The 23,785-nt window shown below is 35.3% G+C and overlaps 1 protein-coding gene across 2 annotated transcripts in view; it reads left to right on the top strand.

Moving 5' to 3' along the window:
* LOC111502736 (uncharacterized) overlaps positions 1-22,202 on the top strand; it is a 199,537-nt gene extending 177,335 nt beyond the window's left edge. For both annotated transcript variants that reach the window (XM_023156893.2, XM_074183695.1), the window contains 3 exons: positions 2,439-2,626; positions 12,411-12,578; positions 19,991-22,202. In XM_023156893.2, coding sequence (XP_023012661.2) covers positions 2,439-2,626; positions 12,411-12,578; positions 19,991-20,232 — 598 coding nt within the window. In that variant the 3' untranslated portion in view covers positions 20,233-22,202. The remainder of the gene's footprint in view (positions 1-2,438; positions 2,627-12,410; positions 12,579-19,990) is intronic.
* Positions 22,203-23,785: the final 1,583 nt, after the last annotated feature.

The following is a 23,785-nucleotide window of genomic DNA, read 5'->3' as shown; positions in this document are numbered from 1 at the left end:
TATTCAACTTGATTTTATCAACTTGTGCCCTTCCTGAGCAGTGGAAAATGGCTCGAATTTGTCGAATTTTATGTAACTTTTCTAAACTCTTCAAGATATGTGTGTAAAATGTTATGTACTCCCTTATTCAAAAATTTATTTCTCCTACTCAGCAACAACAACTCGTACAACAAAGGTCATGTATGAAAAATCGTGTATGTTTAAATCAATATCTCCGTACGTACCTGGACAAGCAAAAACAAGTCGATGTTTTTTATTTAGACTTTCAAAAAGCCTTCGATCGAATAGACCATTATGTTCTTCTCGCAAATTGACACAATTGGAACTCTCTAACCAACTGATTTCTCTAATTTCTCTAATATCTAGTTAACAGAAAACAATTCGTCGAATATGAAACTTTCAAATCGGCCCAGTACATAGTTACATCTGGGGTACCACAAGGTTCTAATCTTGGACCTCTTTTATTTTTTATTTTCATTATTGACTTGGCGACCTCTTTGAATATTACTAGCCTACTATTTGCAGACGACCTGGAACTATATTATAAAATCGACGACATTACTGACTGTCAACGTGTACAACATGAATTATTTACAACACATATAAGGAATATGACTGCTGATGCAAATAGGATGCTTGAATTCATTTACAGAAATGACAAAAACTTCAAAAGTATTGCCACCTTAAATAAAATTGCTATATTTTGCGTATGCCAGATCTAAGTTAGAGTATATGGCTCTGTGTTATGAAATCCAGTTTACGACTACCAAAAAACATCAATTGAGAGCGTGCAAAGAAAGTTCCTAAAATACTCATGTCCAAAAGTTGATGGTCAATACCCCACGAGAGGCATCGATCATAACATTTTGTTGACACGATTTGATATGACATCTTTGGAAAATAGGAGAGTTATCCTTGGTATAAAATTCATGCCTAAATTACTAAACAACAATATTGACAGTACGGTTCTTTTACCCGAGATCAATTTCTCAGTACCAATAAGTGAAGGTCGACACAATCTGAAATTCTATTGCGAAGCATCACGCACAAATGTTATGCTACGATCACCATTGAATTGTATGTGCAGTAGCTTCAATAAAATCTGTGAACACTGCGATATTTATTTCGACTCTCTGAACGCCTTGGTATCTTGTATCCACGATCATTTTCAATAATACTATAAATAACATTTGTGTCAGTACTGCTACATTGCATTATTTGTAACTTTTTGTGTTATATAATCAATTTTTCATTCCTCTTTTGAAATTCTACTTATACGAATATTTTATATATACTTTGTTTTGGCATTTACTTTTATACATTTATATATTCCATTTTTTTTTAATATTTATTTCATATATACTCTGTAAGAAAAGCATTTCCTGTATGGGTACTCTTGTTGGAAATAAATTGCTTTTTTTGTGGCTCTTTCACGCCTAAACGACTGAACGGATTTAGATGAAACTTCACATAGATACAGCTTATACATCAGAATAACATATAGGCTACAATTTACAAATGTTTTGTGTAATTTTGGTCATAATATAACGATTAGTATTAACTAAGTCGGAGAAATTCTTGCTCCCTGAAAGCTATTTTGGCGTGCGCTGCCTATACCGTTGGAGTTACATGAAAATAATGTACCGTAAAATTGTTTATGCTAAATAGAACTGAATAAAAGTCCACGATAGCATATATCTACCTGTTATGTGGTAACCACTATATGCAAAATACTGAGCCATAAATACAATTAAATTGGATACTTTTTTTAAAATGCACATTTTAGAATATCTGTCAAATTGTTATAAAAATTGATACAATTGTCGTTTTAAGTATTTAATATAGACTAGCGGACCCGGGAACGTCGTTCCGCCAAACAGTTAATGAATGAGCGATTTAGGATTTCAAAATTGATACAAAATTATTGAGTATAAAAAATTAAATGCTATTGATATATAATAAAATAAATGGGAATTGGTGAGAAGAGTACACTCTTCAGTAAAGCACCCATGTGAGCTGTCAGTTGCGTTTTATTATAACACGTCACTAGTATCACTGATGTTCGATTTTCAAATTATGCCCGTTCCTATACTTGATTGAAAATCGATTCCAGCAGTTGTATCGCCAACAGCATATGCAGGAAATACTCCTGTGAAGATTCTTGCACTGACTGACACCTATTGGATATAATATAACGCCCTTCGTGGTTTTAGCCAGGAGAATAGTTGTTTTCTGATAGGTGTCAATCCATCAACCTACAGTGTAAGCAGAGACTAGCCTGAATAAATTGTTGAACTTTTAATTCTAGTTATATATGATATCATATATGTATTCATTTCGCATCAGTAAGTTGCTAAAATATTCCCCTTCCATACCTTCCATACTAACTCGTTCTCAACTGGAGTCACACATTAAAAATTAAACGTTTATATTTATAGATCTGTCCACGAAGGCACTAAAGAATTTGCTGCCAAGTGTTCGGAATGTGGCAAAACATTCAACGACAAGGGCTACCTGTCCAGTCACATGAAGATCCACAGAGATAAAAAGGAATATGCGTGTCCACATTGTCCAAAGAGGTTCAATCAACGGGTGGCGTACAATATGCACCTCAGAATACATACTGGTGAGTAAAGACGGCATTATTTTTAGTACCCAGTCAAGTAAACGGAAAAGTTGTAACTTTTTAAAAATTTCCGAGATAAACTGATATCAAATACCTCGGTTTTTGAGATGGTCTCATTAGGATCATACAAATCTAGTCGTAGTGCACACATACTTTTAATAATGATAATTAATGATTTTTGTTGTCCAACATAACATTTAATTTAGATAGAAAATAATACACTTGTCACAAAAAATGGTGATAGATATAAGGTAACGTGTTAGGTATAATGACAGGTTGTTCCACACGATCCCAAATAAACAAATAACCAGTTTCCATTCAAAAGACTAAGAGCTGTTTGATGAAAGGATAATAATGTTGATTTAGTAATGCAGATTTATTAAGGTCTGCATAATCATTCTGAAAGTCACGTTTTTCATTTCGCTTTGTTTTTTTTTGACGACAAGCTTCTAACCGTCAACATACAGTGTGACCCATTTTTAATGGAAACACCCCCCTAAAATTTGAAGTTGTAAATCGATTTTAATATTTTTTTTTAAATGTCAAGTACCGCAGCTAATACGAGGACGATCTGGATGTCTCTCATTAAATACTCTACAAACCTCTCTAGCACTTCCAACGTCATCTCCCGAAAGGCGTACAATTTCAATTTTCTCTCTTGCGCTCAATCTTGCAGCCATGACACAAAATAATTCGAAGATCTGTAAGGTGAATATTGTTGACAATAGTACACTTAAATCTTTCACAAGTGTCAAACTGTAATATCATTTCCATGTCAACTAAGATTTAAACTGAAATGTAAGGTCTTAGTTTTAGTTAATTTGCGTGAAAACTTGAATGTAATTCCGTTATTTTCATTAAAAATATTTACGCTATTTGTTTTTTTTTCATCTGGCGGCACTTTATTGTTGAAATCATAAAAAAAATATTCTCATGGCTATATCTGTTGATATAGGGTGTTTTTTGTGACTGTTAGCTGTGTGAGTTTTCAAATTTTTGAGTTGTCATAACTTTGTTATTAATGAATATTTTTTCATGAAATTTTGGTCACACCTGTTTAGAGGCACTCTGAATCCAATGGCGTAGTGATTTTTTCAATAAAAAAATCGCTAATAAAAAATCTCGATTTTCGACTAAGAAAAAATATCGTAGTATGGCCTAAAACTCTAATATAATAAACATTTCAAAAATTTGTCCCAAGGTAGACCTTTTAGTACTTGACATTTCAAAAATAAATTATTAAAATCTGTTTGCAACTTCAAATTTTAGGAGGATGTTTCCATTAAAAATGGGTCACACTGTAGATAAAAGTTTTTTTTCACTAATTACGAAACAAAAATGCCTGTTCGTACTAGTCAGTCTTACTGTGATTTCCTTTGATTTAAAGTCGAAATAAACCAAGAAACAAACGTTTCAAGTCAATATCTTTATTTCAATAACTTTCAAATTATTGTCAATGTCAAAATCGTTTTTTTTTTTATAAACAAACCATGATCAATTATTTCAACATACTAAGTGAACAAAAGTGAACAAAATTAATCAAAAGCAACAAAAATGCCGAAATTTGATTCTCTATTTCTGAAAACCAATACACGAATAATGTTGGCAAATAAAATCAAATTTTTTGAAATAGTTATAGATATACATTCAAAATGGGACCATCTTATTAACTTTATTCTGAAAAAACTACGATTTGTTCTTTATAAATTCTGACATTTGAATTATATTCTTGACCTGAAACAAAAAAAGATAATATATCACAGTCTTGTGGAAAGTCGTATCTCTTATGGGCTACTCGGACTAAAAGTCACATCACTTCTCTTGAAATCATTGAGTAACGATTTCTAAAACTGATGCTATCTAAGAGATCAAAATATACTAGTGATACACTATAAAAAATCGTAATTACTAGATGCAAGACAATTGTATTATGGGAATATAACGAAAAATGCATGATGGCGCTACTAGGGTAAAAATACTCCGGAGGTGAAATAGCTCCCCAATGGGATCTCCGGGTGGGGGCTGATTCAAAGGCATCATCCTGCAGGAGTTATTCAAAAACCACTATTTCTGACAGTCAGCAGGGTGTTCCTAACATTATTCCACAGATAAATAGCACGGTAACTGCAGTTGCTTGGAGGCCCACTAGCAACTTCAAAATCGATTTTTACAACATCAGATAACTCAACTCAAATATAAAATCAGTGCGCCAACATCTGCAATCAAATAGTCCTTATATTCTTGCACTTACAGAAACCAAAGTCAGTGCTTCAACAAACCCCATCAAGTTTCTATATCCCGGCTATGATTTCCACTCCCGATTCAGACGTAACTTTGGAATATCTATTTTTATCAAAAGCGAGAGGAAATGCTGGAACCTCAAACCAGTCGCTTTACTATCAGTGATATCAAAAATCATGGAGAAAGTCATAAACCACCATATCCTCAAATATTTGGCAGGCTTCAACATCTTCTGCGATCATCAATATGGCTTTCGGAAACAAAGATCAACAGGCGACGTTCTATCGTATGTCACTCATATTTGGAATAACGCAATCGAAAAACATGGAGAATCAAGAGCTGTTGTGCTTGATATTCCTAAGGCCTTTGACCTTGTATAGCATGAGGGTTTGCTAGCCAGTCTTCGGTGCTTTGGCTTGTCGGATCATTTTTGTGTATGGCTCTTCAGCTTCCTGCAAATGGCTTTCGATGGATATCTCTCGAATACTTTCACCATTAACGCTGGTGTTGCCAAGGGATCTACAGGGTGTCCCTGGACTTCCTCTTTTTCTCTCGGGAATGTATAGATGGGGTCAAACTATCACCAGTACTTCATATAACTTTTTTTCCTAAAATCCTTCGTTACCAAGTAACAGGCCCTCGAAGTTACAAAATGAAAAAGGTTTTTCTTTGATAACTTTTCAAGTGAATATTCAAAATCATCCAAATTTTGGTAATTGACTAAACAAATGAATTCCTTCGATGAGCTTTCATGCAGGAGTCAGTTGTTTTGCTACAAAGTCAGGAACGGACTACCCCCGATGGTCCACACCCCAAAACTTTGAAATGACAGATATTTTTCAATATTTTTCAACAAATTAAGGTTACTTGGACAATTTTATGAATAAAAGTACTCGTGTGGAAAGTAGATCGGAGCAACGAGTCTTGATAAAAATGTAGTTTCACTCGACGACATCAAACCCGCTCGTCCACCATTATTTGAAATGAATAATTATCAAAGCAGAAATAATAATGATAACGTTAATTCAACAACATTTATCCTGAGATGTCTACCATTATTCGAAAATATTAGTTTTTAAGGAAAATGAAAATGATAGGTAAAATGTTCATAACGAATTTTTATAATGCAAACACGTTAAATTAACGAAACTCAAGAGCCTCAAGAGCAAACAGAAATGAAAAATCCGCTACAGAAACTGCTCGATATGACCACCTTTTCTCTCTATACATTTTCTTAGTCTGCGAAGACACCCTCTCTGTACTTGAAATAGCATTCCAGGGTCGTTTCGCATGGCTTCACAATGTAACGTTATTCTATTCAACAATGCATCTCTTGTGTGAATAGGTGTAGCGTAAACAAGGCTTTTTAGATGCCCCCACAGAAAGAAATCCAATGGATTTAAATCCGGAGACCGCGATGGCCATGAATATGGCCCACCTCTACCAATCCATCTATTGTGGAAAATATGGTTCAGATGGTCACGCACAATCAAACTAAAATGATGAGGAGCGCCATCATGCATAAACCACATATCTCTTCGGGTTTGCAATGGAACATGTTCCAAAAGTCCATTCAAATCGTTCTGAATGAACTCCAAATAACGTTCTCCATTCAATCGGTCCTGTAGAACGAATGGTCCTATAAAATGGTTTCCTATGATACCAGCCCAAACATTCACGTTGAATTTCCGTTGGTGTTTGGTTTGCAATATCCCATGGGGATTTTCTTCGGCCCATATATGGAGATTATGAGAGTTGATAACTCCATCTCTACTGAAACCTGCTTCATCAGTGAATGAAACTCGATTAATAAAAGTCATATCCTCTCTTTGCCTATCCATGAACCAATTGGCATATTCCAGTCGTGCTGGAAAATCTTGAGGTGTCATGGCATGTACCTTCTGGATGTGAAATGGGTGGAGCAGTTGTTCCCTAATTATTCTATGAATAGTGGACTTGGATGTATGGAACTGTTCTGATAGATTTCTGATGCTCATTGAAGGATCATCAGCGACCGCTTCCAAAATATTTTCCTGCAATACAACGGTACGTACAGTCCTAGGAGCGCCCTCACCACCTCGTTTTGGCAAAACTGTACCTACAATAATATCGAAATAAAACAACGTGCTCAAATTAATTATCAATTATTACATACCTGTCTCCCTCAAGCTGCGATCGACACGCTCGAATGTTTCTCTTGACGGTACCGTTCGATTGGGAAAATGCTCGGAATACAGACGACGAGCTTCTGCAGCATTACAAAATGCTCGTCCATAAAATACATCCATATCTGCATATTCATTGAATGTAAACTGTTCGACCATATCAAAAAAATTCAAAATATCCTATAGAATATTGACAATACAATGATAGTCATATGACAACGCACCACTCAACAAAACAAAATCGCATTCCAGTTTCTCATTTTTTATCAAAACTTTCTAAAAGGTTTTTTGTCAACATCTGTGAAAGAAATGGAACATAATTATTCCCTGGATGTTTTTCACCTGATCATGTGCGGCCGTTTTTGTAGTTCATTCGTTTGCTTTTTATTAGTATAGTAAATATTTTTTCCGATGTGCGTTTTTTCAGCTAAATTTAGATTCGTGTTAAAGAATTTCTCCCATAAAATTATAATTATCAGTGAAACTCCTCAACAGTTTAGCTGTGAAGAAGAATTTGAAACATTCGAATGTTGAGTTTCATGAGATTCAGATAACTGATCAACACGAAACGTGATTATTCCACACGTATTATGTACATACAAAATATGGAATGAATTCGATATTTCATAGTAGAGTAGCTTGTTAGTTTAAAAACACCACGAATCTACAGAACTTGATATTTCTTTTGAAAAAATATCTGCTATCACAATTGTGACTTAAACTTCCATATAGGTACTGTACTTTTTGTTTACGACTTCATTTTAGCATACTTTGTATTATTCCTGTTATAAATGTTGTTGAATTAACGTTATCATTATTATTTCTGCTTTGATAATTATTCATTTCAAATAATGGTGGACGAGCGGGTTTGATGTCGTCGAGTAGAACTACATTTTTATCAAGACTCGTTGCTCCGATCGACTTTCCACACGAGTACTTTTATTCATGAAATTGTCCAAGTAACCTTATTTTGTTGAAAAATATTGAAAAATATCTGTCATTTCAAAGTTTTGGGGTGTGGACCATCGGGGGTAGTCCGTTCCTGACTTTGTAGCAAAACAACTGACTCCTGCATGAAAGCTCATCGACGGAATTCATTTGTTTAGTCAATTACCAAAATTTGGATGATTTTGAATATTCACTTGAAAAGTTATCAAAAAAAACATTTTTCATTTTGTAACTTCGAGGGCCCGTAACTTGGTTACGAAGACTTTTAGGAAAAAAAGTTATATGAAGTACTGGTGATATTTTGACCCCATCTATACATTCCCGAGAGGAAAAGAGGAAGTCCAGGGACACCCTGTATATCGTCTCCAACCCTTTTTTTATTGTATATCAACGATTTTATGGAAAAAACCAAGAATCCACTATATTGCTTTGCTGACGACAGCACACTTGTTTCGTCATTCCATTTGTATTCCAGGCACAACTTCACCGGTAGCAGGATGTTATATATCTTAATGAGGATCTAGAAGTGATTTCGAATTGGGATGAAAGTAACTAGGTTCAATTCAATGCCATAAAAACCGAGGCATCGGTTTTCCCCAAGAAGATAAATGTCTCCGAACCGAGTATTATAATGTCAGGTCAGACAATTCCGCTTTCTGCTCCGATAAGTTTGTTGGGGGTTAAAATGGACACCAATATGCAAGAATTGCAAGCTTGGAACACTGTTCCAAGCTTTCATAAAGTTTTTTTTGTACCTTGGGGGCTGTCTGACTCGTCCATTTAGTCCAAGTCTCCAGAAAACACTGCAGCCTCTTGGGCTCATTGCGTTTATTCTCCCATCTTCTCATGACACCCATTCCATCAGTCTCGTTCCCTGTACTAGTTTGTACAGGTTCCGTGTTGGATGTTCGTCATATTCTTCTGGGCGTAATTTTGTATGTCCATATTTATGACTTGGATACCATTGACAAAAAAGTAACTTTTTTCAACGAGAACATGAACACCTCACTGGAATTACATGCGCCTTTCAAAACACTTTTCATTAGGAAAAAACATAAACCGTGGATTGCCGGCAATATTAAAATTATAATGAGAGAACGCGATAAAAAACTTAAAAAATTCAAACGAACCAAGAACATTCTCCATTTTGAAGAATACAAACACCTTAGAAATTTCACTAATAAATCAGTAGAGAGAGAGAGAAAAAAGCCTATTTGAATTTTCACATAAGCAGGCATACTAATAATGCATGGGACACCTTAAAAAAACTCAACATATATTATAAGAAAAAGAAGAACGATATTCCAGATCATCTTTCAGATGTGAATGACATAAATGATTTTTTCCTAAACTCAGTTCCCACTACCGGTAAAGGCTTGGACTTTGAACAGTACTACAGTGGTCGACTTGTTGGTCTCAATGTAAGTTGGAGTTTTAGCAGAATCAAGAATAACGACATTTTCAAGTATTTACTAGCAGTAAAAACAACGGCTGCAGGTGCTGACGGTCTCAACATAAAATTCATCATATTATGTTGTCCATTCATAATTGAATATATCTCTCACCTCTTGAACTTCTGCATTGAATATTCAGTAGATCCAACTCAGTGGAAATTGGCTAATGTGATCCCATTACCGAAATGCGAGGTGGTCAGTGAGCTCAAAGACCTGAGACCAATCAGCATTTTACCCGTTGACTCAAAATTATTAGAAAGAAGTATGAAAGATCAACTTGTGGAATTCTCAAACAAGAGAACTGACATGTGGGGTTCCACAGGGATCCATTTTGGGACCAATTCTCTATGTAATTTTCACAGCATTTTTCAAAAATGTTGTCTCGCATTGTTATCTACAAATGTATGCGGATGATACTCAGGTGATGTATTCCTTCCACCCATCAGACATAATGAATGGTTGTCAGAAAATCAAAGAAGACCTTGATAGAATTTTCAAAATATCCAAAGATCATTCTCTCTCATTGAATCCAAACAAATCTAAGGCAATGTTGTTCGGGAGGCGAAATGACAGACTTCTTCACCAAAAAAATGTTTGTGTTACTATCAATAACATTCTTGTACAGTTTTGTGATGTGGCGAAGAATCTTGGGCTCTGGATAGATTACTCCTTACGATTCGAAAAGCATATATCGGAATGCATTCGTAAAAGCATCTGGAAACTGAAAATTTTGTTTGGATCTCGAGCCACTTTGAATTTGAATCTTAAAAAAATGCTTTGCGAGTCTCTAGTTCTTTCTACTTTTACTTATTGCGATACAGTCTATAGTTCTTGCCTTACGGCAACATCTACGCAAAAAATCCAGAAAATCCAAAAACTATTCTCTCCGTTTCATCTATGGTATTCGTAGGCGTCAACCCATCAGTCATAAGCTACGAGAAGCTGGGTGGATAAATATGGAATCTCGCCGAAAACTTCACTGCTCCACCTTATATCACAAAATAATCACTACCCAAACTCCCTCCTACCTTTATAAAAAGATTGTGTTCCGCACTGACGTTCACAATCTTAATATAAGATCGAAAGGTACTATAATACCACCAATCCATAAATCATCATTGTTTGAGAGAAGTTTTTCCTATAATGTATCGATCACTTACAATGCTATTCCAAATGATTTTAAGAATATGAAACTCTCCTCCTTTCGAAAAAATTTGTTTGAATTTATGAAATCCTCTAATATCTAGAAAGTGGTTATTTGAATCAGCACATATATCTATAGTTTCACTCAATTTTCATTAGTTATCTGCGAGTGGAAGACCATCTTTGTGCACTCCAGGTGCTCAAGATGAACTCCGCCTTTTCAGTTTGCATAGGAAATGTTGTAGAGTATTTGATAGGTTTCATTTCATTTTGTAATCCTGTGTTCTACTGAATAAAGAATATTATTATTATTATTATATATTGCCTGCCTCCTGTGATTCAGTGCCTCACATTCGCATAAGATGTGTAGAGCTGTTTCTATCCCTTCGTTGCATAATCTGCAGCTGAGGTCTCCGTTGTACAGCCCCATTTTATTCAGGTGTCCTCTAAGCGGACAATGACCGGTTACTAACTCTGTAATTATTCTAAGCCGATTCCTACTATATTGAAGTAGTCCTTCGGTTCTTTTCTCGGACGATTCCCTAATGAAGGTTCTACTGTATTTGTTGCCAGGTACTTTTGTCCAGTACTCTATTGGTCTTATTGCTTCTTATTGATTGTAAAACTATTGATCCGTTCATTTTTTTGAGGTCTCAATTTCATAAGGGTTGCACACTGCAAGATGGCAAACACTTTCGCCTGAAAGACGGATGTGTATAGTCCTAGCGGATAGCTGTAGTTTAGATTTCTATCCGCTCGGTATATTCCAGCTCCCGTTCCAAGTTTGGTCTCTTTATAAAGCATAGATGAGACCTTCTTTGGAGTATTGTTTTCATGTATGGACCTCCGCCCCCAATCATACCCTAAAGCTGCTGGATTCCAGCCAAAAAAAAGCCACTCGCCTGATTGGAGACGCGAACATCACTTGCAAACTCAATAGTCTGGAATATCGAAGAAAGATTGGAAATTTGACTGTCTTTTATATATGCCTACACGTGTTCAAGTGACCTGGCACATTTGATTCCACCAAGAGCGGCACATATCAGAAATACGCGACGGACTGTGAGTGTTCACCATTTTGAGGTTCAACTCAGTACACCTCGAAGAAATGTGTATATGTGGAATGAACTTCGTGGTAACGTTTTTCTAAATGAATTCAACCTCCAGCGATTCAAATCCAATGTGAATCGCTACTTTCGCAAAGGCATCGCACTTAGAGCGTCTCAAGGATTTTCCTGTAGTGCTTGTGTTTCCCCTTAAAAAAATATGGAGATGTGAAAGCTTAGCCCGTGGTAAAGCTAGTGGTGAATCCAACTGGTCGCTTCTAGCAAGACAGCGGCGGCCTAGCTTGTTAGCGGACTGAATTTATTCAACACGACTTCCGTATTAAAAAAATTGATATTGGAATGTAATAAACGAAACGATTTTTTTTTCAAATCAGATCATAACAAACATGACACAATATAGATACTGTATTTGTCTTATTTTCATATAATTTGAAATGGAGGTTTTTGAATTATCAGACGAAATTCGACAATTTCGTTTTTTGCGAATATCTCGAAAACGGCTATCGATGTCGCGTTCTGAAAAAATATTTTCATTGACCCTTCAAATAAGCAACTTTTATCTGATTCAGCCAGCCTTGTGAGTTCTACTATTTCCGAGATATCAATAATGGGATCAGCTATAAAAAACAGTCTGTTAAAGAGCAATCCAATAGCTACGGTTTTGACTAGAAATTTCACGTTAATTTGAAGGCATTCAAGCGAAAAAAACTGAGATGATTACTAAATGCTTCGACGTGGATGTTAAGAAAAATATTTTTATTTTCAGGTTTGAAACCTCATGAATGTTCTACCTGTGGCAAAAGTTTTTCGAGAAAAATGCTCCTGAAACAGCATCAACGTGTCCATACCGGCGAAAGACCGTATACTTGTCCAGAATGTGGGAAATCATTCGCCGATAGATCAAATATGAGCTTACATGCAAGACTACACACAGGTCAGTTAATATATACAGTTGGCAAAATCGTATAAATTATGGAAATTTGCATATTTTCATATTCATAATCAAGACTAATTGGTCGTTTGTTCAAGAAGTCGAACAATAAATACATACTAGATAATTGTTCATAATTTTGACAAGTTGGTGCTACATGTTATTTTCTGTTTAGAATTTTTGCTATTACGTGTTCAAAATAAGTCAATAAGTTTTCGAATATGGATTTTTGACAGGCTGATGAAATTTATCCATGAGCATAATATTTTGACAAATATTCAGCATGGTTTTTGACCTAGCGCAATCTATGACAGTCTCATAAACCATATAGAACAAGAAGAGGTCCCAATGGGCATTTTCTGTGACCTGAGTCGAGCTTTCGACTGTGTAGACCACCATATTCTTTCATCAAAGTTGTATAATTATGATATTACAGGTGTTTGTCTGGAATGGTAAGAATCATTTATTAGATGTCGTTCTCAATATGTAAGTCTGAAACATCATCAAAATAATATAATTCGTAATGTTACATCTGCCAATACCGATATTAATATAGGTATTCCACAAAGATCCATTTTGGGCCCAGTTCTTTTTATTTTGTACAAAAATGAAATATCAAATTCCTTTACGGATATTGAGATGACTATTCATGCAGACGACACTTCTCTACTGATTCCCAACAAAAATCAAATGGAACTAAAAGAAACCTGTGAAACTGCTCTATGCCAACTAACTTCTTGGTTCAATCAAATCACTCCTTATTTCCATGCAGACAAAACTAACCTTGTGAAATTCCATAGTTATCAGGGGAATTGATAGATGTAGATATAATTTTAAATAACACATTTCTGCCTATAAATAACAGCTTTAAATTCTTAGGACTATTCGTTGACTGACATTTAGATTGGACCCAACATTGCAAGCTCCTGATTTCCAAACTTTCATCTCTCCACTATATGTTCAGAAATGTCAAAGTTGTTTTGACACAGCAATAATCAATAAACTTCTACCACGCACAAGTGGAAAGTCGACTGAGGTATGGTATTTGCCTATGGGGAGACTCTACACTGTCGAATAACGTCCTCGTATCACAGAAAAAAATCATTAGGTGTATTGCCGGTGTAAAAAAAGGCTATTCTTGTCGAGAAATCTTCAAAAGGTTTGAAATTCCGACTTGTACAGGCCTCTATGTATTTGAAGTTTGTATTTTTGTGTTCAAAAATAGGGATTTGTTTCTCATAAATAACAATTTCCACGACTACAACACACATCGTAAGGATGATTTACGATTACCACTCTCTAAACGCAAAATTTCCTATAAAGCTCCAGCTTGAATCGGCGCAAAGATTTTCAACAACTTACCTCTCCACCAAAAGCTTAAAACATGAACGTACTTCCAAAAAAAAAACTCAAAAGGATACCTGGTTGAGAAATGTCTGTACTCTTTGAATGAATACTTTTAACTGAATTTTTATTTAACCGTACTACCATGCGGTTGTAACCATGACTCTTTCTTATACGACTGTATGTTGTCTTGAAGAAATAAAGTGATTTGATTTGATTTGATCACGGCATTTGAATTAAATTTTTCCCGAATTAGAAAATTGAAAGTATGCAAAAGTAAATAGTAAAAGGAGGTGGCAATTCAACTTCCTGTCATAATTGATTGATAAAATAAATAATGTCTACGAAATCCTTCATATCATCCTAATCTCTCACATCATATATAGGGGTCCGAGCCAAAGCTTGGCTCGGCTCGCTCGCTCGGAATGTTTCACGAGCCAAGCCGCATTTATCCGAGCCCGAGCTGGAGGGAATCGAACTAAGACGAGCTTTTTCCAACCATGAAACCCCCTATTTCACCCCCTTCAGCCAAAGATTCATGATAAACCCAGGTGTATGTATCCTCAAGAATCTAACTGAATGCAATGAGAGGGTCTAGTTCCATTTTCAACCCCTTAACAGTTTTTGTGATGCACTGTTTGGAACCTTTGGGGTAGTAATCAATAAAACTGGAGTTTTTCCCAACACCAAATCGTTATTTTAACACCTCGACACGTGTATCGATCACCAAGTGATCATCTTCAAGAGGAAGATTAAACAGTATAATCTTCCAGCCTACTTCTCGTTCCCTTTTCGATAGAAACTCGAAACCTTTGGTGTAGTAATGAATATTAATGGAGTTTTTTCCCAACAGCAAATCGTTATTTTAACAACTCGACACGTGATCATCACCAAGTGATCATCTTCAAGAGGAATATTAAACAGTTTAATCTTCCTCTTGAAGATGATCACTTGGTGATCGAAACACGTGTCGAGGTGTTATAACAACGAATTGCTGATGGGAAAAAACTCCAGTATTATTCCCTTAACAGTTCCAAACCCCGACATTACATAATAATACCGAAGTTTGTAAGCTGGTTGTATATCTGTTAAAGAAAAAAATAACCTGCAAAATGGTCAGAGCAGTACCTGAACATAAAATTCATTCTTGAAGTTATTCGGGCAAATCGCGCCAATATTTTTGAAAGAAATAAATCCGTTTTTTGGTTAACCAGCTGTCGACCACTTACGAACGACAACCTTCAAAAGCCAAAAATTGTGCAAGCTGTGGATTAACGGGGTCTTATCCCTTAACTTGCGATTCCTAGCACAAACATCACCTATAAAATGACAATAACTATGCAACAACTCAATTTTCCAAAACCTTCATTATCCTTCCTAAAAAATCGCACATTTGGAACAACGCAGTTCACAACTATCGTTATCGATATATTTCCTGTTATATCTGACTAGGAAACTTTATAGCGAGTTTTGTGTTTCTAATGTTGGAGATGGCAGGAGTAGCCTACCATAGGAAGGTATAGCCAGCCCCAGAGCCGTCGCCATGAAGGGGGGTGGGGGACCTTCCCCCCTGCTTTTTCGACTTGGGAAAAAGGTGGGAAATTTTAGGCCGTAAAGATATAAAAAAATAATAGTAAAAAAATTAATGAAAATTAAATAAATGAAAAAAAAGAAAAGGGAAAGAACCAGGAGAAGGTTGGGATTTCCCAACATGCATAACTTGGAGATCCCATACTTTGAAATTCTGAGTTGTTTGAAAACTTCAAAAAAAGTTTAATTTCTCCCAAGTAAGAGAAAAGTCCTGAACAGTCCACAAACTTTGAAGTGACAATTTTACAAAATTCCCAACTTTTCGTAGTTTTTTCGACTTGGAAAAGTTGTGAAATTTTGGGCCGTGAAGATAGAAAAAATAATAGTAGAAAACCATAAGCACCATATTGAATATTACTGGAGTTTTTTCCCAACACCAAATCGTTATCTTTAACACCTCGACACGTGTTTTTATCACCAAGTGATCATCTTCAAGAGGAAGATTAATCTACGTATGGCGGATTACATATTACCTTGTAATACTGAGTCACTAAAGGAACTCAACAGAATGAGAAGAATCAAGTAACAAAATTAGAAACTAGAAACTAGAAAATAAGTATTTTTTTTTATTTTTTATGTCAAACGGTTTTATTGGAAAAAAGATAATAATAATGTAGATAATGTACTAAAAACTAAAAAATAATTCGGAAGGTCCTCAGTAGCAGTCATCTGCTACTCTTCTTCTCAGCAATCTACGGTATTGGGCGTAGTATTCACATACTTACTCAGGTTACGCTACGCTTAACTATTTTATCATTTTTTTCACCTTATCAAAACCGTAGATTGCTGGGGAGAGTAGTGTGATGACTGCTACCTAGGGCCTTCCGAATTATTTTTTAGTTTTAAGTACATTACCTACATTTTTTTTCAATAGCATCGTGTAACATAATTTTTTTCAACTTATTTTATGATGAATGTGTCACAAAAAGTTCCAGAACCGTTTTTCGATTCCTCGCATCTAACCAAGATTCAAAATACCAAGATTCATGTTTATGATATCAAAAATGATTAAAGAGTCGTTATTGGTTCGAGCATTCTATTCTTTTCACCACTAGGGGTGAAATTTCAAAAATCCCTCCATATGCCTTGTCTTGTTGTTGTGAGGTGCATATGTGAAAAATCTGAGGAGTTGATAAATGCGTATTTTTTCAGTATGGAAAAGAATTGATGATGATAGCTCGGCTCGGCTCAACTTGGCTCGAAGCACGGCTCGATTTCGAACCAAGCCTCGAGCCGAACCTGGGCTTCTTGAAATTGAAGTGAGTCAAGCTCAATCATAGCTCGGCTCGGTTCGAATACATTCTTAATCATATCGGATGTAGAATTTTCAATTTAATTCAGAAGTATACCTATTGAAAATTTATATACAAATCTAAATATCCACAAACGTAATCGTTTGATAACTGGATTATTTCTTGAGAGCACTAAAAGGTCAATTAGACATGATTTCTTTCTTTCTCTCTTTTTTATCTTCGGATTTGCAAGTTTCTCCTTGCTCGGAGGACTTCCAACGGACTCTCCCTTTCAACGCATTTACTTATTATCTGGTAAACCCAATTACCAGGGTCGTCGGCTTTTTGTGGCTTTATTTTCGATAGAATGCTGCGGCGCAATATTGTTGTACTCAGATCCAACTATTTTAATCATCTTCGATACTTCTTTAATGTATCTGTAGAGTAGGGAAGGTGAGTGTAAGCCCACAGCACTCAGGCCACATGTGACCCATTGTACATCCTCCCGAGGAGGGCACTCGCATTGGACATGCCTGACAGTCTCATCTTCCTGTTCACACATCCTGCATAGAGATGTGTCCACTAGCCCCATATTATGGAGGTGTTTCCTTAGTTGACAGTGGCCAGTCAGAAATCCTACTGTCAAGTGTACATTTTTCCTGGTCATTACCAGATATTTCTTCGGCGCCAGCTTCCCAGGGTCGCCCAAGGTGATCCTTGCAAGATTGCATCCTTTGATTCCATCCCATATCTCTAAGGATTGAGCATGGGTGTATCATTTGGCTAGTTCCGCAATTGTTGAAGTCATCAGGCCGTAGGTGCCACAGGGTCCTAAAATTCTTTGTCCAGCCGCTTCCTTGGCTAAAGAGTCGGCAATGCGATTACCTCAACTCCTTTCGTGCCCTTCAACCCACCTCAGGATAATGTTATTATCAACCGAGGATTTGGCTAAATCTTGCTGACACTCTAGTACTAGCCCTGAGGTTATACATTGTCAGTTCAAGGCTAATAAGGCTTGTCTGCTGTCAGTGCAGATTGTTATGTTTTTGCCAGAAATTCCTTTCCTGGTTATTTCTTTCGTGGCGATTGAAATACCAGCCAATTATGTTTAGACCACGCTGGTATCTCTTCTTATTCCCCACTTAATCCTTAGGCTTAGTGATCTGGAGTACACTTCACATCCTGAGCCTTCCTTGGTTTTTGAGCCGTCTGTATATATTCGTATTGCATTTGTAGCATCTGACTCTGTGTTCTGTTTAATTTGTATTTTGTAGGGTTTATTAAATACAAACCTGGGTTCAATTGCGATACTGGTTGCCAACAACAGAGGTTGCGCAGTAAGCGCTTTCCGCCATAGGCTCAGCCTCAATTGACCCATTCCTACTTCGAGGTTTACACCAGCCGTGCGCAATCGTACCATGGCCATTAACGCAACTTCTACTTCTTTGATGTAAGGAAGGGTTCGCTTGTTGCAATCGTTCCACTTTTTTGTGTTCTATGATCATCAGAGTATTCATTTCCTTCAACATCCTTCTCAATGTGATCTTTTTCCTCAACAAGACTTCGCCCGGTGTTTCAGAGACTACATGCTCGATAAATCCGAGTCTTTCCATCTATTCACTTCTCTCATATTGAAAGTGTTCATTTTTGTGATTCAGGTACTGATTCATGTAATTTATTTTTTCAGTAGATAGATGATCGAGATGTTCCTTTATTGTGAATATATATCATGGAAGTTATTATGCTGCTTGTGAAGCAGAAAGGTGTCTAATTTTCAATCTCCATGGTTCCATACTATGACGTATGGAAAGTATCTTAACCAGATTCGTGGTTTTTATGGGCTTATCCAGGGGCCATCATTTCATGATTCCTCTTGTTTTTGTTCTCCCACCAGAACAAAAACACTCTCTCAATATGCGTTTCGCTAACAAAGTTAACAGAATATCAACTCTTGGTGATGTTGACTTGGTTAGCAAAACGGATTTTTAACTAATCGAATGAACGTTTGTAGAATTTTTTATATACATATATATATATATATTTATATATATATATATATATTATAAATATATATTTTATATATATGTATATATATATATATATATATATATATATATATATATATATATATATATATTTTATATATATATATATATATATATATATATATATTTATATTTTTTACCTCGAAATGAAAATATTCTCGGACAGTTAAGCGACGTTGGAAGTTCTTGACTCCTACCGAGCAACGTCTAAATTGGTAGCAAATTGCCAAAAACGACTCTTCTCGATAGGAAGTCTCAACGGATTGTCTCTGGTCTGGATTCCTGGCCATACTGGTCTAAAAGGCAATGAGGCTGCTGACTCCCTTGCAAAGGAGGGTGTTGCAAGCAGCTTCATCGGACCAGAACCTGTCATTAGCATCACTTTAGGCTTTGCCAAACAAACATTGAATACCTGAATGGCAAGAAGATTTAAGGACTTCTGGCAGAATCTTCCAGGACTGGCTCAGTAGAGCACATACTTTGTGCGTGTCCCGCTGGGGACCGAATCAAGTTTTTGGAGTTCGGCAGAGCCGTACTCTTACCATCCGACCTGAAAGACCACTTACCATACAAACTAATCGGCTTCATTAAGAAGCTGGGTTTATTTGGTGAAGTGTGAATAGGTATGAGCCGCAATAAACCCTTGCGGGTTTATAAAATCTTTATACAAAAAAATAAATGCGGAAATCTCCCAAAGAAAGGAAGGAAGCAATCAGTTTCAAAAAATTTAACTCTAAAATAGTTGTCTTTCGTGTAATTCAATGTTTATATGAAATTAGCTGTTTCAAGAAGGGTTTTTCTTTCAGTTTGTGTCTGAAAGTTAGTTCTTTGCATGTTCTACACATCTTTTGAAATTGAATGCTCCTTTCTTTCTTCGGAAGATTCCCACATTTTTTTGTATAAGATGGAGAAGTAGAAAGCCAAAATTTCCCTTTTCTAAACATTACTTCTATTCTGTAGAAAAAGATATTGTAAACATCTTTTCTGGGTACTTTGTACCCAAAAATGTTTTCGTCCTCCTGGGTAGTTCATGTTGATAATATTGCGATAAAAAATAAATATTACTGGTATTTGTACTGACGTACGTGAAACACTATAATAGTTGATATCACACTCCGGTCATCATGAAATCAAATCTACACTGAAAAAAACACTTTATTTATATGGATTAGTTTGACAATAATTATTTCTTATTCATTTTCAGGTGTGAAACCGTACGCTTGCACGTTATGTCCAAAGAGTTTCACCAAGAAGCATCATCTAAAGACACACATGAACTTCCACACAGGTCTCAAGCCGTATACTTGCCAGAAATGTGGACTAGCCTTCTCGCAAAGCAGCAATATGAGGACCCACTACAAGAAATGCCTCTTGAAAGATGTCCACTCTGGCAGCAGTGGGGGGCAGGAAACTGAGGACGCAATTAACGATCTTGAAAGTTCATGATCCAAACGAATAAGAAACAATAAGCGGGTGAATCCAAAATAAATGATGCTCTCTCATACTAAAACTGCTTGAATTAGACTATTTCGTCGCTGTGGAAGTATAGTCCATCTCGCATTTCACCAACCATCTTGGTTGGTGAATTGCGCGTCGAGAATAGTATTGCAGTTCTGTTGTGTGGGGCGGGTCTCTATTGTATTTATTCTACGCCGGAAATTCCAATTCAAAAGGCGAGTACTTACTTGGCTAATTGAGAACTTGTTTCATGATATTTTTCACAAACAAAAAGTTTTGTAAGTAACCTAACATCTGAAATTGGTTGAATAGTTTTTATAAGTCATAATAACCGCTCAGTTTTCGAGATACAATGTGTCGAAAATCTGAATTCAATATACACACGTTACATTCAGGTGATGAAGAGAGATGTATTTCGATTTATAATGAGCTACTTGTGATGAATCTTTGTTGTACTAATGAATATTACTTGAATTCTATCCCAACACCAAACCTTTATTTTCAACACTTCGACACGTGGTTCATCAAAAGATCATCTTCAAGAGGAAGATTAAACTATATCTACATACAATGTTGTTCTTATTTATACTATAGATACCTCTGCTAGGTATCTGCGTCTTAATTGTCTTTAAATTAATTCCACATTGTTGCCTTATCTACTAGACAGATAAATCTAATAACAGAAAATTTTTAAGCTCTCATAAGACATTTAGATTGCTGTTGTTGTTAACTTGTCTAACTAATCTTAATGGACTAAAGTATATAGAATGGTTTTGTTGCAAAACATGATGGTCCACTGCTAATTTTTCTGGTCTTCCATATTTTAAATGTGCTAAGTATTCCTTACATCTTATTTTGATAGATCTTTCAGGTCTGTCCATAATATTTAATTTCGTAAATTCCAGACTTCCGAATTCTCGACTTTGTCCTTTGGATTTCTTTAAAAGCTCTGTAGTGTATGACTTGTTCTAAATACCACCTTCATATCTAGCTCCTTGAAAAACTTTCCAAAGTTCTTCGTATATTGGTGATATGGAACTGAGATATATTTATCTTGGTTCTTTTTACAATATCATCTACAATACCTCTCGAGAAACCGTTACTGACTGCTATTTCTTGTATTGTCACTTTTTCTATTGTAAACCTCTCATGTGTGAGAGGTTAGCCTACCTGGCTAACCTTTTCTTGAGCAAATTCTAAATGGAAACTAAAGAAACGTCAAAAGTATTTCCCTAGGATATGGCTGAGGTATGTGGATATGTTTTTGCGTTAGTCGATAACAAAAAATCGAATATTCAGTACTTTCTTTCCTTTGTAAATCAATAAAATTCACGTATGAGTTATTAAATAAAGGAAAACTTACATTTCTTGGCATTTTAGTACTGAGGAATAAATGTGGAAAGCTAGAATACGATGTATTTAGGAAGGAAACAAGCACTTACAGGGTATATTCCTGACAGTTCACATCACTGTGGACAGCACAAACGTGCTGGGTTGAATTCTTAGTGCATCTTCTTTTGACGTTTCCTCTCATACATAAGAGGTTTACAAAAAAAGTGACAATACAGGAAATATCAGTCAGTAACAGTTCCTCAAGGGATATTGTAGATGATATCATAAGAAAGAAAAAGTTAGGTACAGAACAAAATCTCGACTTTTAGAAACGACAAAGTCGGGAATTCGAATAAGTCTGGAATTTACGAAAATAAATGTAAGGACTGCGATGCAAAATATTATGGACAGACAAAAGATATATTAAAATAAGATATAAGGAACACGTAGCACACTTAAAATGTGGAAGATCTGAAAAATCAGCAGTTGCCCATCATGTTTTTCAAAACAGAACCATTCCATAGACTTTAGTTCGTTAAGATTAGTAAGATAATTCAACAACAGGCATCTATATGCCTATGAGAGCTTAGAAATAAGACAACATAATAGTATTATGAATAACGATGCTGGATATATATATATATATATATATATATATATATATATATATATGGATATATATATATATAATATATATATATATATATATATATATATATATATATATATATATATATATATGGATATATATATATATATATATATATATATATATATATATGGATATATATATATATATATATATATGGATATATATATATATATATATATATATATATATATATATATATATATATATATATGGATATATATATATATATATATATATATATATATATATATATATATATATATATATATATATATATATTTTATAGCTTGTTGAAATAGTGTTTACCTGTCTAATAGACAATAAAGACGCAGGTATCTAGGAGAGGTATCTATGTATAAATAAGGACAACATTGTATGTAGATTTAGGTTAATCTTCCTCTTGAATATAATCACTTGGGGATTAAAACACGTGTTATGATAGGATAGAACTCCAATAATATGTATTGAGGTAGGTGAATAAAAAACCGTACCTCTCGATATTGTCGAATACTCAAAAAAATATTTTTGAAGTTCAAGTTGTGTCAAGAAGAATAAGGAACGTGAAATAAATATTAGTTTTTTTTTAACAGCAAGTAATAACATTCAAGAAAGGAAATAAATAGTATAGTACAACTTCACTGTCCTAAAATGCTGTTGGAATTTGAGTTAGGCATGAATCTACAAATATTTTGGGTATGTTGAAATTCCGAAAAAAACATATTGTTTCCACAACTCTGGAGATATTTTGATACTTCATTAAGGTTAGATTAGGTCAAAAGTGAGTGGATATATTCCACCCTCCATCGCAACCCGCAAGGGTTTATTGTAGCTCACACCTATTCAAACTCGACCAAATAAACCCAGCTTCTTGACGAAATTGATAAGTTTCTATGGTGAGTGATCTTTCAGGTCAGATAGTAAAAGTGTGGTTCTACCAAACTCTGAAAACCTGATTAGGTCCGCAGCGAAGCAGGCACAAAGTATATGCTCTGCTATTTCATCATTTTCACACACAAATACTGTCTTCCGACAGCCTGAGTCTCTGCATATGATGATTCAGACGACAGTGACCTATGAGGAGGTCTGTTAGATATCTTAGATCATCTCTACTGTAGTCTAACAACTGTTTGGATTCAAGCTTCGAAGGGTAAATGAACGACTTGGAGTCTGCCAATCCTGGAAGAATTTTGACAGTTCGTACTGGAAAATTAATCTATTGAAAACACGATCTCTCGAGGCGCGTTTCGCTAACCAAGTTAGCATCCTCAGGAGATTATTATGACAGTGTTTCCAATAGACTCTTGAGATATCGAATATTATTCTGTTATGCAGAATTTTATCTAACGGTACTCACTTACAGGGGATAAGTTCCTCCATTGAAGAAGGCTTTTGTATTTTCGAATTCTCTATTTGAATCTATTAAATAGAATCATATTGTTTGGATATGAAAATCATTCATGTTTGTAAAAAAATGTCCATTACAAAGATGTTGATCAGTACTTAAGGTTGCAGATTTGATAAAAACATCAGGAGAATCGTATTCAGATTGAAATTGTA

The sequence above is a fragment of the Leptinotarsa decemlineata genome, unplaced genomic scaffold (genome assembly GCF_025532065.1).
Source record: "Leptinotarsa decemlineata unplaced genomic scaffold, Ldec_3_MD MMD2_tig00026340_RagTag_RagTag, whole genome shotgun sequence".
NCBI lineage: Eukaryota > Metazoa > Arthropoda > Insecta > Coleoptera > Chrysomelidae > Leptinotarsa > Leptinotarsa decemlineata.
Note: the sequence above shows the minus strand (reverse complement) of the source record. Positions and strands in the feature narration are given on the sequence as shown.